This window comes from Caretta caretta, chromosome 5, assembly GCF_965140235.1.
Source record: "Caretta caretta isolate rCarCar2 chromosome 5, rCarCar1.hap1, whole genome shotgun sequence".
Classification (NCBI taxonomy): domain Eukaryota; kingdom Metazoa; phylum Chordata; order Testudines; family Cheloniidae; genus Caretta; species Caretta caretta.
This window is the reverse complement of record NC_134210.1, coordinates 13,193,297-13,210,425: the sequence shown is the minus strand read 5'-3', so window position 1 is coordinate 13,210,425 and position 17,129 is coordinate 13,193,297. Positions and strand designations below refer to the sequence as shown.

At 42.0% G+C, this 17,129-nt stretch overlaps 1 protein-coding gene across 3 annotated transcripts in view; it reads right to left on the bottom strand.

The window, feature by feature from the left end:
- ARK2N (arkadia (RNF111) N-terminal like PKA signaling regulator 2N) overlaps positions 1–17,129 on the bottom strand; it is an 87,553-nt gene that overhangs the window by 55,991 nt on the left and 14,433 nt on the right. For all 3 annotated transcript variants that reach the window (XM_048849609.2, XM_048849612.2, XM_048849610.2), the window contains exon 2: positions 8,109–8,918. In XM_048849609.2, the coding sequence (XP_048705566.1) occupies positions 8,109–8,832 (724 nt within the window). In that variant the 5' untranslated portion in view covers positions 8,833–8,918. The remainder of the gene's footprint in view (positions 1–8,108; positions 8,919–17,129) is intronic.

Sequence of the window (17,129 nt, the reverse complement as noted above, 5' to 3'; positions counted from 1 at the left end):
ATTAAACTATTAAAAACAGGTAATTAACCGATGGAGTTTACATTTAAATTAGTATTTACTAATAAATTATATATAAATAAATAAATTTAATTAAGTGGCTTTTTTCATGCAGCTAAATTTCTGGAAGAGTCTGTTTGGCTGTTTACAATTTTCTTTACAAACCTAATGACTTGCTATAGGATATGGGTGTCTTAGTAAACAAACATTATTGTTTACAATATCCATAGGCTATCATATCTTAAGAACAACAGAAAATACCTTAAAATGCAGAGAAATCACTGGACGACCTAGACCAAGAATTTACTGATAATGAGATATGGTAGTAACACATTATTGGGGATTTATCTCTTATAGGAAATTACAGTGTCATTTAAACAATACATTCCTTTTGAGGAGCCATTTAAATTAGACACGTAGAAGAAACCTTAAATTTTGGATAATTACCAATATTTAAGATTATTCTGTTCTTATTTTCTCTATAGTTAAGGGTCACATGACATTTCCACTATGAGCCCCGGTTTTAAGGGCTTATCACTTATCTGTTTTCATACTAAACAGGCTAAAACTCAACATTCAAGTTCTCTATTCAATAGCAAACTGTTTGAGCCCTGGTCTACACTAGGACTTTAGGTCGAATTTAGCAGCATTAAATCGATGTAAACCTGCACCCGTCCACACGATGAAGCCCTTTATTTCGACTTAAAGGGCTCTTAAAATCGATTTCTTTACTCCACCCCGACAAGTGGATTAGCACTTAAATCGGCCTTGCCGGGTCGAATTTGGGGTACTGTGGACACAATTCGACGGTAGTGGCCTCCGGGAGCTATCCCAGAGTGCTCCATTGTGACTGTTCTGGACTGCACTCTCAACTCAGATGCACGATTGTTCACCGTTGCTCTGACGCAGGGAGGGGCGACTGACGACACGGCTTACAGGGTTGGCTTACAGGGAGCTAAAATCAGCAGCGCAGGTGGCTTTACATCAAGGAGTATTTCAGGCAGGGCTTCACGGAGGGTTCCAATAAGAAATGGTGCACCTACGTTATTGTTCTTATTGGAACAAGGAGGTTAGTCTGGCCTCTGATTGATACATGGCTAGATTTACCTCGCTGCACTTCTCTGTGAGTGACTGCAGTGTGACCTAGAGGAATGAGTCCCCTAGACGGGGGGGCGGGTGGGGGTTTGCAAATGAGTACAAAACAAATCTGGTCTATTTCTTGTTTTGATACACTCCATCTATCTTTTACATCTTTGGCTGGCAGCAGACGGTGCAGAAGGACTGCATGCCATCCACATCTCATGGCTGCTCAGCAGAAGATGGTACAATAGGACTGCTAGCCATCCTCATCTCTTGCCTGCCCAGCAAAGATGATGCAATAGGACTGCTAGCAATCCGTATCACCTGCCTGCTCACCATAAGATGGTTCAATAGGACTGACTGCAGGACTAAAGAGAATGACCTGCTCAAGTCACTCCACATTTAGTCCCTGCACCCATGTCTGCCCAGGCGCTCCTGATCTACCTCACAGAGGCGACCAGGAGCACCTCAGACATGACGATGACTGCTACCAGTCCTATTGCACCGTCTGCTGCCACAAGACAATGGGTTGCTGCTGCTGTGTAGTAATGCAGTACCGCGTCTGCCAGCACCCAGGAGACATACAGTGACAGTGAGCTGAGCGGGCTCCATGCTTGCCGTGGTATGGTGTCTGCACAGGTAACTCAGGAAGAAAGGTGCGAAACGATTGTCTGCCCTTGCTTTCACGGAGGGAAGGAGGGAACGGGGGCCTGACGATATGTACCCAGAACCACCCGCAACAATGTTTTAGCCCCATCAGGCATTGGGATCTCAACCCAGAATTCCAAGGGGCAGAGGAGACTGCAGGAACTGTGGGATAGCTACCCACAGTGCAATGCTCCGGAAGTCAACTCTAGCCTCAGTACTGTGGAAGCACTCCGCCGAGTTAATGCACTTAATGCACTTAGAGCATTTTCTGTGGGGACACACACGCTCGAATATATAAAACCGATTTCTAAAAAACGACTTCTATAAATTCGACCTAATTTCGTAGTGTAGACATACCCTGATAATATTTGGTCTCAATTGAGTTGGCTGCATTTTATTTAAAACAAGGTTGTGATTAGAAAGTATAATTACAAATGGCATCTTCTTGCTCGAACAGATGAGACCCTGAATATACACACAGGAAGCAAATCTATTTACTGACAAAACTTACATTTTCTTCTTTTTACTCCTAAGTATTACTGCAGGCCAATACAATAAGAGTAAGCTGAACTCTATTTATGCTTGCTCATCAAGGGCTTGATCCAAAGTTCAGTTAAACCAATGGGAGACTTCAAAGGGTTTTGGATCAGATCCCAACAACTTGTTAACTAAGTTCTAATCGCACAATCCTTTTTTATCACTGGTGATGATGGGTAAGAAATAATCCAGATTGATGTTCAAAACTCTGGATGAGTTTGCAGGGCTAGAAGCTAGAAAAAAAATGCTTCTTTAACAGGTCTGCTGAAGGAATTTGATATGATAGCTGTTGAGTCACAAATATGTAATCCTACATCATTTTTAAAGAGGCACTATTCAGGGTATAATTACACTTTAACTTAACAGTAGCAGCAAATATATTAAACAGTTTGAGATACTTCTTTTGCACTTCTAAGTAAAAGATGTTGTATGATTTTGTACATGAAATTTTACAGGAGGCTTAATTGCAACATGCCTCAGTCAATCTTTCAATTTTATCGGCAGCTTTGCGTGCCATAAAGTCTGGTTTCAAGGTGCTTTTTGCATGATATTAAAACAATAACATTTATCTAATAGATCTCTCAGCAGTCTGTAAACTGAAAACTTTATAGCTTTTGAATTTGGCTAGGATACCAAACAACCTTGGAATCTTCAGTGACCATAAAGGGATCAGTATATACACACTATGCCTCGTCTGAAACATAGCAGTCCCAGCAGAATAACATCCCTCAGCAGTGGGGCAGTGGTTTCAACACTGATTTAAGAGATTAGAGCACCAGCTACTGAAATCACCAACACTGTCTATGTACAACAAATTCTTCTTATTAGCAATCCTTCGGTTGCCAGCAAAGAGTTGCTGTTACCCATCAGTTGCTGATAAGCAGAAGGCAGCAGCTAAGGAAGTTCTGTGGGGGAAGCAGCCTGGATGCCAGGGCTTTCCATAAGGAGCAGGAGTGCTGGGACCCATGGAGCTCTACAGTATCTCTCCCTGAGCTTCCTTCCCTGTGTGGGATCCCTGGTATGGCACAGCCTGGAGAGCACATGAGGAAGTACCACAGCTCCAGCATACAGGCTGCAGCCCCTCTTCCTGCTACTGCTCAGCCCACAGCTCCATACCTCCCGTGTGAAGGCAAGTTTGAGAGGCTGAAGCTCCAGAAGGAAGGGCTAGGATGTGCTGTATTTTTGCAGGGCTGTAACCAGAGAAGGCAAGTCCCAGTACTTCCTTTCCAGCCTCACAAACGTGCCTGCAGGGGGTACTCTGCACATATCCAAACTGACAATGGGATAGGACTGGTTCCTGGCAATATGTTGCTATTAACCAGAAGTTGCTAATATCAGGATTGCTATTAAGTGGAATCTACTGTGTGCATTCTTTAGGTCTCCCACCCTTGCAACAACTAGGATCAATGTTGTTTAATTTATGAGATCTGGCAAGATCAGTTTAAGATGGTATGCTGCATCTTGTCCCCAGCTATTAATAGTGGGTCTCTCACTTGTTGATACACTAGCCCAGTACTTTTAAGAAAAACTGTATACCTTACAGCTAAATCCTTCCAAACAGATTTTTAAATGTATCTGCTCTTGAATAATCATCCTCAGTTATTCTCTTCAGTTAAAATTCATTCCTTGGCAGAGGGCCAACAAAAGACCTAGGCACGAAGCTTAGGTGAAATTGAAATGGTTCATGGTTCAAATGCTTTGTGCTGGCCCTCTACACCATGTGTTAGAAAGGCCTACATATTAAAAATCCTTATTAATATACAGGTAATTTGCCATTTCACAAATGTAACTTTTCCAACTTTAATATTTCAGCTTTTAACAATATTCCCCCATATATTAGCCTAAAACACGGATTAATGCCCTTTTTAACATTCAAAACTGTTTTTGACTTATAGGATAGCACAATGGTGTGCAGAATAACAATATTATGTTTTTATATTATATTTTATACTTTAAGAAGTGTCAAATTGTTTTAAGCCAAATATTGATTCCTAGGATCATTTTGCATGCCAAGTTTTCTTCATCCAAAGGCAGTCTGTAGAGTGAAATCAGAAATCAACAAAGAACAAAACCCTAAACAATAACAGAAGTGCTCGTAGAAGCTGCTGTACCATATTTTATCAGTGCCCAAAGTGAATGCCATCGTATATCCAAGGATTGCTTAGGAATCTTGTATGCCAATATTGCTGCTCAATCTTTAAAATACAATAGAGGCATCTTAATTTGCATCAATTAGCAAGCCATTGTGGTTTACTGGACTGGATGGAGCCCAATTCAGTGCCCATTGAGATAAATGAAAAGGTTCTCACTAACTTCAACGGGTGTGGGACAGTGCCTATAGCACGTAAAGGAACAAAATAAAATATTCAGGAATACTGCCTCACAGAATGTACTTTTGTCATGTATGCCACTAATCTAGTTATAATTGTAATGAAGTATTAGTAATGAAACCTCATCATAACATTTTGCTATTCAACCTTTGCTGAGATGTGAAATAAGACTGCTAATATTTTAATGAAAATTATCAGGTTTGCAGATTAGCACTGAGAATTGAAATTCTATTGCAAAATAGTCTGGTTCAGAAATCGTGTGTTTGAGTGAAAGCAGAAAAGTTAGTAAGATTGTTTATGTTTACGGCATCATTATGCATTTATTGGGACATTTGTCTTCTTAATAATCATCCCAAACTCATTGCAAAAGCAATCATATTGTGGGGTTCAAAAATTATTTATCTGCACTCTTAAAATGGAAGATGTCCAGTGAAATCCTTTAGCATTAAAGACCCAATTGTATCCTACCAAGTACATCACTTTAATTTTCAAACTACCCACAGGTTTAAAACAAACTTTTTTTTTCCATTTAACTAAAATAATTTTACACGTTTGACAGCATGAATATTTTATTCTTTTTTACAGCATCTCTTCATATCTGTGCTAAAAACACACCTATAGCAAAGTTATAATCTTGGAGCATCTTTGCTGGCGTAGCTATTTTTCATGCTTATGCTTGACATGTCTGCAAAACAGCATCTATGGTAAGCTGCTGAACCAATCTTGAAACTAACTCATTAGTGCAAGAGCATCCAAGCTTTATGACACTGAGGGTTACATTGGCTTCTTGTTAGTGTCATAAGTCATTTGCATAAAGAGGTACAGAATTTTTCAAAATAAGTGAACACATTTGCTCGTTCTTATATATCCCTTGATAGATGCAGAGAAGTTCAGGAGCAATTAAGCCTGCAGTTTATCACCCTTTTATCACCAATAAGGGTAAATATGGCTGAACTTGGCCTTCAGGCTGCACTTTGGGCCACCCTGTACTAGTGTCTGAGTGGTCTTTCATTTAAGTCTTTTGAGGGTCCTATTCACAACACAATGTCAACTTGGTTTCAGAGTAGCAGCCGTGTTAGTCTGCATCCGCAAAAAGAAAAAGGAGGACTTGTGGCACCTCAGAGACTAACAAATTTATTTTAGTCTCAAATTTAAATTTGTTAGTCTCTAAGGTGCCACAAGTCCGCCTTTTCTTTTTAATGTCAACTCGCTATGCTTTCTCAATGCTCTCTATTAAGTCAAATAATTATGACTTTAACACAACCAGTTCACCCAATTCAAAGAAGGATCAAGCAGAATTAAATATTTATTTTAAGTAAAAGTAGCCAGGCCAGATCATTAGCGATCCATCTACAATGGGAGAGCTAGAAACTCAGGTCAGATTCAAGGCTCAAGTACACCTATTAAATCTATTAATTTTCACTAGCCTACACAGAGCAATAGGATGCGTTCTGGATCATTTCTCTCACAACCCTTCTCATTTAAAGGGTAACTGAAATGTGAAAGAATTAGCAAGGATTCATTAAAAAGACGAAGTATGTCTTAAACATCACTTAAAAAAAAAAAAAGAACAGTCAAAGAGAAACCCACTGTTTAGAGTCCATCAGAACACCTGGGGTATGAAAGAAGATATGCAGGTCAGTGCTGTCCCCAAGTGTTTTGTGTGCTCACTCCTTGTGTCACATGTAAAATTAGGCCTTGATGCAATGTCCACTGAAGTCAATGAGAGTCTTTCCATCGATTTCAGTGGGCACCGGATCAGGCCCTTCGAATGCAAGCTCTCCAGGGCCAGGACTGAGGGCCAGATTTACAAAGGTATGTAGGCACCTAAAGATGCAGCCAAGTGTCTAGTGAGGTTTTCAAAAATTCCTAGGCACCTGACTTCCATTGCAATCAATGAGAGCTAGGTGTGTAGGTGCTTCTGAAAACCCCACTACGGCTTATCTGCAACTTTCGGGAGCTAAATACCTTTGAAAAACTGGCCTGGTCTATTTATTTGTTCTGAAGGACCTGATCCAAAGCCCACTGAAGTCAATGGGAGCCTTCAATGGGCTTTGAATCAGGCCCCAAGTGCTGAGGGCACTCTAAAAATAATAAATAATGAGACAAGTGACTGTCAAAGTTATCAGTCACACTGAACTATTTTAACTGGTAAATATAGCTACTGAACCACTATTAAATAAACCTCTTTTTTTAAAAAAACAAAAAGAACAGAACTAACCACATAATTATGGAAGTCTGTACCTTTCCCATACCTTCCAATGATAAACTGCATTTCCTGTGTTCAATCTACATCCTAGCAAAGAGATGCAGCCTTACAGAGTATAAGCAAAATAGCAGTTTTCAAACAGACAGACCAGCACCATTCACCATTATTAAAATAAGCTGAAACAGTTACAGCTATTTGTAAAATCGTAGGTAAATTCATCTTTTTTATATATTCATTCATTTTAGCTGTCAAAGTTATTAAGACTGCCATTTTCCTTTAAATCTTCCTTTAAACTACAGAAATATGCTGTTATTTAGCATACAGTTTATCCCCCAAACATCCTCTTTAGTTAGCAGAAAGGGGGAAAAGGCAGATCCACCCAGGAAAGACTGGCAAACCAAAAACTTTATTTTAAATTTTATTTTATTTTTTAACGTTGCTATACGATGAAGGTTTTGAGGTATAGTATATTGGAAAAATAGTTCACACATAATCCTGACCATGGTATTTGCACCAATTAAATAATGAAGTCTAACCGATGAGAAACTTTAAGAAGTTATCTTTCTTCTGCTATAAAAATCATGAGAATGCCCCAATAATTTGCTGCACCCAGCTTGTCAACATGGATGTAACAGAGAATTCAGAAATATAAAAATTATAGATTCATGTAACAGAGAAGGATGGAATTGGCTTACTCCTAAAATTTTGAAACACCAGGAGTGGGGACAATTTGGGGCACGTACAAATAATTTTATTTATGCCCTAAAGTAAGTGGCCAGCTGCAATTTGCATGAATGTAACGAACAAAAAGGTTAAGTAAACTACTTATTTGAAATGTAAAGCTGGAAAGCACAGCATAAGTGCAACACTGGAGAATGAGGCCTTATGGTAAAATGGGCAATAGATATGCCATATTTTTTCCAAACACAGATGCAGAGGTGCTATTGTAATATATTAAAGTGCGGATGCCCACTTATAATAATGTATTGGCTAAATATGCTGTTATGATTATTACCATCTAACCAGCAGTGATAAGAGTTCATATAGGTTTACAAAGAAAAATCTGAAAATTCCAAGATAGTCCCTTCTACAATTTACCTGTACAATTTTCTGTTGTGCAAAAGCAAACTGAAAACCTCAGAACAGAGTTTAAAATTTGCCATGTCTTGTTAATACACTGCAGTCTTCAAATTTACACAGAGCTGCAGTTCTCCTGGTTTTTCTCAAGTGTCACTCATCTAATTTAGCATGACAGCTGAGAAACGATGTCAGGCGCTTTACAGTTCAGTTTAAAAAACATCCTCTACCTGGTATCTCTGCCGTGATTGTCTTGCTGCTCCCTGAAACCTCTTCATCATCTTCTGATGAACTCGTGCTTGAGTCACAGGTCAGGTCACTATCACTGGTACTGCTGTCCTGCAGCAGATTGTATTTCTTGCGAGCAGCTGCCTCCCGTTTTTGTCTTAATAACCGGATTCTTTCTTTGTGCTTTTGGCTCCGATGACCTTTTACCTTGGTGACTCGTCCATTCTGCTTATCACTAGACTGTCGATTTTTCTTGGCAGCCATAGTTGATGTTTCACTTTCAGACCTGGACCGTCTGGATTTTCTCCCAGCTGCAGCCCCAGAAACTCCAGAAGGGTCTCCCTCTACAGGAGCTTCAGCCTGACAGGGCTCATTCTCTTCTGCAGAAGACAGCGTATCTGAATCAGCCAAATGCCCACTGGAAGAAGGGGAAAGCATGCAGTGATTAGAAGAGTCACTCTCATAAATTTGGCCTGCTGTTGGCTTATCACTCTCTGTTGATGCTAACTGAGACTCCGAGGAGTCCCGTCTCAGTTCCATCAGTAAGCACGGCATTGAGGAGAGCACCATAGAATCTGCTACAATGGGCACACCATCTTTCTGAGCACACGTATCTAGTTCTATAGGTCCATCTTCACCAGGAGCTGTCTCTTGTTTTTCAGAGAGTTTTGGTGAGACTTCTGAGTCAATGCGTTCTTCTACTTTTCCCACTGCCTCCATCTTCATTTCAGAATTCCAAGCTCCTCCTTGTCTCAAAGCATGGAGTCTAGAGGACTGGGGGAACTAGATTAGGTTTTCAACAGCAAAGCAACCTGCATAAGAACAGAACAGTAATGACAATTTACTCAAATAGCAGAATCACTTCTACTTTTTTGGTCATGTCCACAATTTCACACAGTGAGACCACTTATTTATTTAGTTAAAGCTAGTAAGGTACATTACAACTTTGGCTGTGGTACTTTTCTTTAGCTTCTGCCTTTTCCTGGTTAACTCAGTCTGTTACACTGACATGCTTAATGCTTTCCCTCTTAATGAAAGATGGCACTATCATTGTACAAAATACACTTCAAACTGCGCTAGTTATCACAACAGATCAGAAATAAAAACAACTGCAGTTTCTAAACTCTTACTTTGGAAGGTTTAAATTAATACAATATAAGCAGATTTTGAACTTTTATCTAGAAGTAATTTTTAATACACTTTAAAGGAAACTTCAGTATTGGTAAAAAGTGACATACTGAAACCCCAAAATCCTGAAGTCCTCTACCTGGGGAGGACACCTTTACGGGTGACAACATTGTTCAGTTTCCATGCCAGTGGGAACCCAATGAGTGTTAGCAGTCCACTTCCAGTAGCACTAAATCTGCTGAGGCACTGGTTTAGTACCAGCCCATAGAGAAGTGGCACTGATGGTTCATTTACAGTGAAGTACTAACAATACTTCATACAACATTTAGGTGCTCCTTGAAGGTCTCGGATATGAGTATTGACCCATCCTGACCTGGTTTTGCTGATAAGATCTGTCAAGGGAACAGCATAAGATGGTACAGCTTCTGACAAGAAACACTTTCTATCCACACACAGTTTCAATCGCATCTTTTACTTCAAGTTATAGTTTGATCAGCACTGTTCCATCTTAAACGTTAAAATCAAGCTGTCTAGAAAGCTGCTAACTTGTAGGTCCCCAACCTTTGTAGTGTCTGAGCACCTCCGAAGTATTATAAATAAAAATAGCATTAATTCTTCCACCTTTATCATAGATCTTCTTCCATCCACACTTTAATTTTGACTTCAACATACCGTAAAACCACACAAAAATCTTTCAATTATCATTCCCACTTATATGTAAGTTAAAGGGGACAATTTGTTTAGGCCTAAAAATTGGTATGTGCTAAACAAAGTAATTTAATAGTTACTACTGTCAACATTCATTATATTGAAAAATATGCAGTGCTATGTTCTAATTTGTGGGAGGGCTTTTTAAAGGCTCTATTTCTGTAGGATCTAGAAAAAGACAATGAGTACTTGTATAACATAAGAATAGCCATACTGGGTCAGACCAAACGTCCAGCTAGCCCAGTATCCTGTCTTCCTACAGAGGCCAATGCCACGTGCCCCAGAGGGAATGAACAGAACAGGTAATCATCAAGCAATCCATCCGTCACCCATTCCCAGCTTCTGGTAAACAGAGGCTAGGGACACCATCCTTGTCCATCCCCATAGGAAGGATGGTCTAATGGGGAAGGTGCTAATCTAGACTCAGGAGATCCAGGTTCAATTCCCTGCTCCATTACAGACTTCCTATGAGACGTTGGGTACTTCTGTTACTCAGTTTCTCTCTGTAAAATGGGAATAATAGTATTCCTTACCCCAGAGGGTGCTGGGAAAAGGTCTAGATTCTGTTACCAATCCCTTGAATAATCCTAAATCTTGAGATTTTTTTTTTAAATATATTTCACTCCTCCCTAAGTGTCATGAGTGTCAGGCACTACAGTTATGGGGGGTCATAAATGTACTTCCGTCAGACCAGTGAAGGAAGGAAAGTTTAAATTAACAAAACTTTCACAGCGTTGTGCTGACATTTATTAATTGTACTTCAACAAGTAATTGTACTTCAACAAGGAAATAAACTTGCCATATTAGTGTTGGGCACCATGAAAAACACAAGTATTACAAATCAAGGTTTGCTAAATGAGAAAGTGGAAACTGCTAAGCGGGAATCACAATTACAAATGCTAAAGAAGCAAGTATGGTGATGTATATAGAGAAAGAGCATCTGACAGTACTTCAAATGAGCAAAGCTAGTTTGAAACAAAATAGGAGAAGGTCCGTCTGAAGCTGTTAATTTCTAAAGAGAATTCTTATAGACAATATATAACTGCATAAGACCCACTTTCTCTGCCTCTTTTCAAATGTTACAACAGACTACAGTAAGCTGTAGCTCACAAAAGCTTATGCTCAAATAAATTGGTTAGTCTCTAAGGTGCCACAAGTACTCCTTTTCTTTTTAGTAACTCCTCACTTAACTTTGTAGTTATGTTTCTGAAAAATGCGACTAAGTGAAACAATGTTAAGCGAATCCAATTTTTCCTTAAGATTGAATGTAAATAGGGGGGGTTAATTTCCAGGGAAATTTTTTGCCATACAGTACAGTACTATAGTTGGGAGGTGCCCCTGCCTTACCCCACACAGGCACAGCCCACTTGCACTGGAGACAATGAGACAAGCAAGGAGGCTGAAGGTGCAGTAGGCTAGGAGAAGCACACTGCGCAGCAGCAGCGGCAGCTTCCCCTACTTTGCAAGCACCAGGGGTGGGGGGCTCAACCCTCGGCCCGCGCACTCCACCCCTTCTCCCAAGCCCCCACCTTTAACCCGCCTCTTCTCCCCCCCCCTTTACTCTGCACACCGCATCCTCGCTCCTCCCCCCTCCCTCCCCCGCCTCCTGCCCAAAGCAATCAGCTGGCTTGTGGTGTGTTCAGGAGGGAGGAGCGAGGACACGGCGTGCAGGCTCCCCCTCCCTCCCCTGCCTCCTGAACACCGCAAGCCAGCTGATTGCCATGGGCAGGAGGCAGGGGAGGAAGGGGGGAAGCGCACCGAGTCCTCGCTCCTCCCCCCGAACGCCGCAAGCCAGCTGATTGCCGCACGCAGGAAGCGGGGGGAGGAAGGAGAAGGCGCTGATCTGTGGGGTCTGCCGGCGGGTGGGAGGCGCTGTGGGGGGTGGTGTAGGGGAGCTGGTGGAGGGCTGCCAGCTGTGGACAAAGCAGGCAGCCAAACAACGTTATAGCGAAGCATTGCACAACTTTAAATCGAGCATATTCTGTAACTGAGAAGGGACGTAAGATCGAAACAACGTTAAGCGAGAGGACGTTAAGCGGGGTGTTACTGTACATCAAAAAAGAAAAAAAAACTTATAACTAGGAAAGCGAATATACTGAGATGTAAAAGCATCCTAAAACTAGAATACTTTCATGTACTTCACTGGCAAATCTCATTATTATTAATATACCAGTTATACAGATGGAAAAACAGAGGCACAGAGAGTTTAAGTGACTTGTCCTAGGTCAAAAATAGTATTATACCAGGGAATGGATCCTAAGGCTTTGTCTACATTAGATTTTTTTTTGTCTGTAATTCGCTATGGATGCAGTTCTCTGTTGGTCACACTGGTTAAAGCAGTAGAGTAGACAAGACTCATGTGGGCTCAGGTATTTTTAACCTTGAGTCCATCCAAGCTTTGTCTACATTAGTTTTCTCCAGTGCTATAACTAGAGAAGTTATACCATATGGGAATTAAGGGCCCAAGAAAATTTTGTGGAGATCAAGTCCATGGTTTCCTTTCCTTCTGAGCTAGGGAGTCAGAAGGGAAGCAGTATATGCCTGGGCCAGGGGAAGCTCTGGGAACTTGAGATTTACATAGGATACAGAAGTCAACAGGGCAAATGGTTCATGATGTTCAGCAGTCATGCTTCATCTCCGTTGATACAGATGCCTGCTGCTTCTCCACTATTTACCTGCACACAAGGTAATACACTGTAAATCCCAAAGCTTGATCTTGTAATCGTGTTTATGGAAATTTTGGATTTCATGATACTCTTTCTTGAGCACCATAACTTTCCCTGTTTTCCTCTCACTGGGATCAAAGAAATGTTATGTCCCTGGGGAAGATCTCAGGCAGAGGTGTGAAAATTCAGCTGCCTGATCTTTGCAGATGTATGTGTATATTCTTCCACGTCTGCCCCTGAACTGAAGAACATGAAGATTTTGCTACCACCGTATCACCGCTAGACCCCAGAAATCACACCACTACATGCCCCTTGCAGATTGATGATTTTAAAGATTCCATTCTGAAATCAACATCTGCACAATGCTGCTTCACAGAAAAAAAAAAATTCTCCAGCTAGAAGCATGAGGACTGGTGCCTTAGAGCATGTCTTCACATACAGTACTGCAGCTGTGCCACTGTAGCGCTTAAGTGAAGATGCTCCTACAATGACAGGAGAGATTCTCCCGTCAGCGTAGTTAATCTACATCCCTGAGAGGAGGTAGCTATGTCAATGGGAGAAGCTAAGGAAAAACAAATCTTAAGAAATATTATTTTAGTTCTACTTGAGAAATATAAAGAGGAAAGAAAAGCAAAAAGATGATGCTGAAATACTCCCACCCTTTCCTGGAAACATGCTACATAAGTTCTCAAGGTAACCTTAAGAGAAAGCCAAGCAGGCAACTTAAATCAGAAAACCACTGCACTGAAAACTAGTTTGTAAAACTTCACAGGCTCAAATGGATATTTAATTACACAATGTCCAAGAATTCCATTCAGCCAAAACAAAAATTTTGTCCTTTTTCTTAGTGAACAAATGTTTGTCTGAAGATTAAGAAAACAGTTCTTTAAAACAGCACTGTCAGATACTCCTAAATATCTAACATGATCTTTATGAAGAAAGTATTTTCACAGCAATCAACTCATAGGCTCATTTTGACTTCTATTTAAGCAATAAAAACTTATGCAATATTAATTTACACACTGTCAAATAGTGCACCTTTATTTGAATTAAAGTGCATCTTGTGAACAATTTAGGCATTGGTCCAGAAGGACTGCAAAACTCAAGGGTTCTGCCTCAATGCATTAACTGCAGGCATAGTAATACTAAGCATTTCTTTCTAACCTTTAATCAGGTTCTCTTAAAGAACTTCAGAAATCCAATTACACCGCACAAGATCTCCGTAATACATGTATTACTGTTTCCATTTTACATATGGGTAAACTGAGGCACAAAAAGTTGTCCAAACACCACACCAAGACAGTGACAGAAGAAAGAATAAAACCAAGAGGCCATGATTCTCAGTCTACTGCTCTATTACTCCTGGGGAAAATGTGCACTGACTGCACACATGCAGAATTCATGTCCCCAGCAGATTTCTTTGTTTCCCCACAGAAAAATGACTTTCTGATGGGGGAAGCAAAGGGAAGCCACAAGAACAGTCGTGCGCCCCTCCCCAGCAGCACGTGCGCACCATTTCAGGCACCTGGAGCAGACAACAGAGAGGTAAATCACTGTAGGGACTATGGATGCCTCAGCCAGTGCTCCTATCCCGCATCGGGTTCAGCTGCTAGTCCCTGCTGGGGGGGGGGGGGGGGGGGGAGGAGGAGAGAAGAGATGGGATTTTCTCTTCCCCTGCAAGGAGCAGCCAAGGCCAAGTCAAATCCACCCCCGGAAAACTCCCCTGGCTGCAGGAATCTCTGCAGGCCCCCCACCCCCACTTCCTGCCCCCATCACGCCTCAGCCATGGGGGGAGGGGCTACTGGACAGGGAGCTGCTCCCCCATATGCCCAACCCTGTGCATCTGGATGCCCCCGTACACAGTTCCTCACACACCTAGAACCCCACCCACCGAACTTCCCACACCCAAATCCCCATCCCGCTGAGCCTCATCCCCTGCATCCAGAGATCCTCTCCACTCAAATCCCTGCTCCTGAGCCCCACCCCCTGCACCCAGACCACCCCTGATGAGCCCCCTGAATTCCAACCCCCACAACAATAAGCCGGAACCCCCACACCTCAACCCTCCAACAGGCCCCCCGCACCTCAACCCCCAACCCACTGCACCCAGACCCCCACCCCACCAAGCCCCAAGCCCCTAGCATCCAGATCACCCCTGTTGAGTCCCCTGAACCCCAACAAGCCCGAACCCCCTACACTTCAACCCCCAACCAACTGCACCCATCCCCCCACTCCACCAAGCCCAAATCCCCTAGCACCCAGACGCTGCTGCTGAGCCTCCTGCTGCTGAGCCCCCCACACCTAGACTCCCCTGCCGAGCCCCATCCCCCGACTTTCCTGCTGAGGCCCAACCACCATCACCCAGACCCCCCCCTACAGAATCCCATTGCCCCAGCACCCAGACCCCCACTGAGCTGCCTACACCCAGACTGCCCCACACAGAATCCTCTCACCCCACATCTGGATCCTCCCACACACTAAGCTCCTCCACACTTGGATCCTGCTGGGTGGAGCCTGCCCACACCTGGTCCGCCTTTCGTGGAAAGGTAGGGCCCCGGGGTGTTTCTGGGACAGGCCCAGGCCTTGCGCTAGTTATTCCTCACTGCCGAGAGCGTTCTAAAGAATATGATGAAAGTTTATATTCTCATTATCTCAGCCTAAAATTATTGCTGCCTATATATTTTACGTTTATGTAGCAGACTGAAAGATCCCCAAGTATGTTTAGGTATACAAGCTCGCACACTGTGTAAATACTTCCACCACATGTAATTACAGTCACCTCTGAAGTGCAGGGATGCACTACTGCACAGTAAAGCAAAGAGAGGAAGCTTTGGCAAAGGACACTGAAGCAAATTCCTACTCTTACAAAGAGAATTGTGAGACCTTTAATGCCCTCCAATTTTAAGATTTAATCCAAAAGACCCATATATAGGTCTTCATGATTTTCATGCCATCTTTTATGCTTGGAACTCCCTCCCTCCCCTTTAGTACCAATAGGCCACTCTCTCCATTCAAAACTGTTCTTTACTCCTTCAGTGAAGCCCATCAATGATAATCTAACACTGAACTCAAGTTTTATATAAATGTTCAACAACAAAAATATCTAAGTAACCAAAGGAAAACAAGCAAAACTAAATCAATTCAATTGGTCCTCTCTCTGCTGGAAATACTAGCCTCCCTCAAGACAGGTGTGCAAGTACGGACGTTTTCCTTCCCACCCACCACAGTCTGTCATTTTTACTGAGCTCTTGATCAGATTTACTCTGCAAGCTCCAACACCACATCTTTTTGTCTGCTCGTAGAAGATGCCAGGCATATCCATATACATAAAACAACAGAAGACTGCATGGCACTCGGTTTAACTCAAGATGGTGGAGTCATCTTTGCTTGAATTTGAAACCTGGGCTGCTTTAGAGTGTCTAGCCTTTTTCACACCACTATACCACCACCTTCTGGATACTGTACTTCTTTATATAGATGGTCCTTAGAAAAATGCTCTCCTAAAGCTGATTCAATAGCACACCATTCTACCTAAGGAACATTTTTGGGGAGTGGACTTGGCTGTTTAGCCAGTTAATTCATAACTCAGGCCCAGCAGCAATCCTAAAAGGTTGGACACTCCATCCTTTCCAACCAATATGGTTACAGAAACATGAGATGAAAGGATGAAACTAAAGCTCTGTTTCAACTGGTTTTGCATAAACAAATGAGGTTAAAAAATAAACTATTTCTATTAAGCCCTCAGACTGTGTATACAAACCATCCAAGACTCAGTAGAGAGGGTATGTGAAACACCTCTGCATTCTTGAAAAAAAAAAAAAAAAAAAGTCCTTTTCCAGTATAAGCAAGCAAGAATTTAGAGTAAAAAACCTCCATTTAAAAATATTAATATAGGTGAACTTGAAAAAGGGAGAATATTAAAGAAAACTAGTCAAGACTGACCAGCCAAGATAATCCAAAACATACCTGTAGGACATGAGCCTGCACTCGGCACTCTATACGCACTCACCAGCTGAAAGGGAACCAAGCAAACTCATTTTCCTTGCTAAAATAAATTCATGAGTTAAATATACAGGAGAAGAGGACAGAAGTTAAGGTGTGTTCGCTTTGTTAAGCGTTTCCCTTCCACTGTGCCTGGCTGTCTATATTCCATTGTTGTGAGTAGCCGGCGTTTTCAAATCTACAAGACTTCTTCCCTCTGAATTCAAGGGAAATGGATTTTTATAAACTGCTTGTACCTAAAAATGGAGACAGAAGACACTAGATCCACAAAGGGACTCAGGTGCCCTGCCAGCCAGTAGTATTTACAGCTCCAAGTTAAGTGCCCAGCCTCCCCCTGCATTTTATGGGGAGAGTTAGGTTCCTAAAAGAGGGATTCACAGAAGCCAACACACTGAGTGGGGAGCTGCCTAAACTAGCCAGTAATAATTCCAAGGAGAGGTGCAGCATCTAAGCACCATCCGTCAAAGGTAGTTAGGTGCCTAACTCCCTCTTGGAGTTAGGCACCTAAGTCAGGTCAGC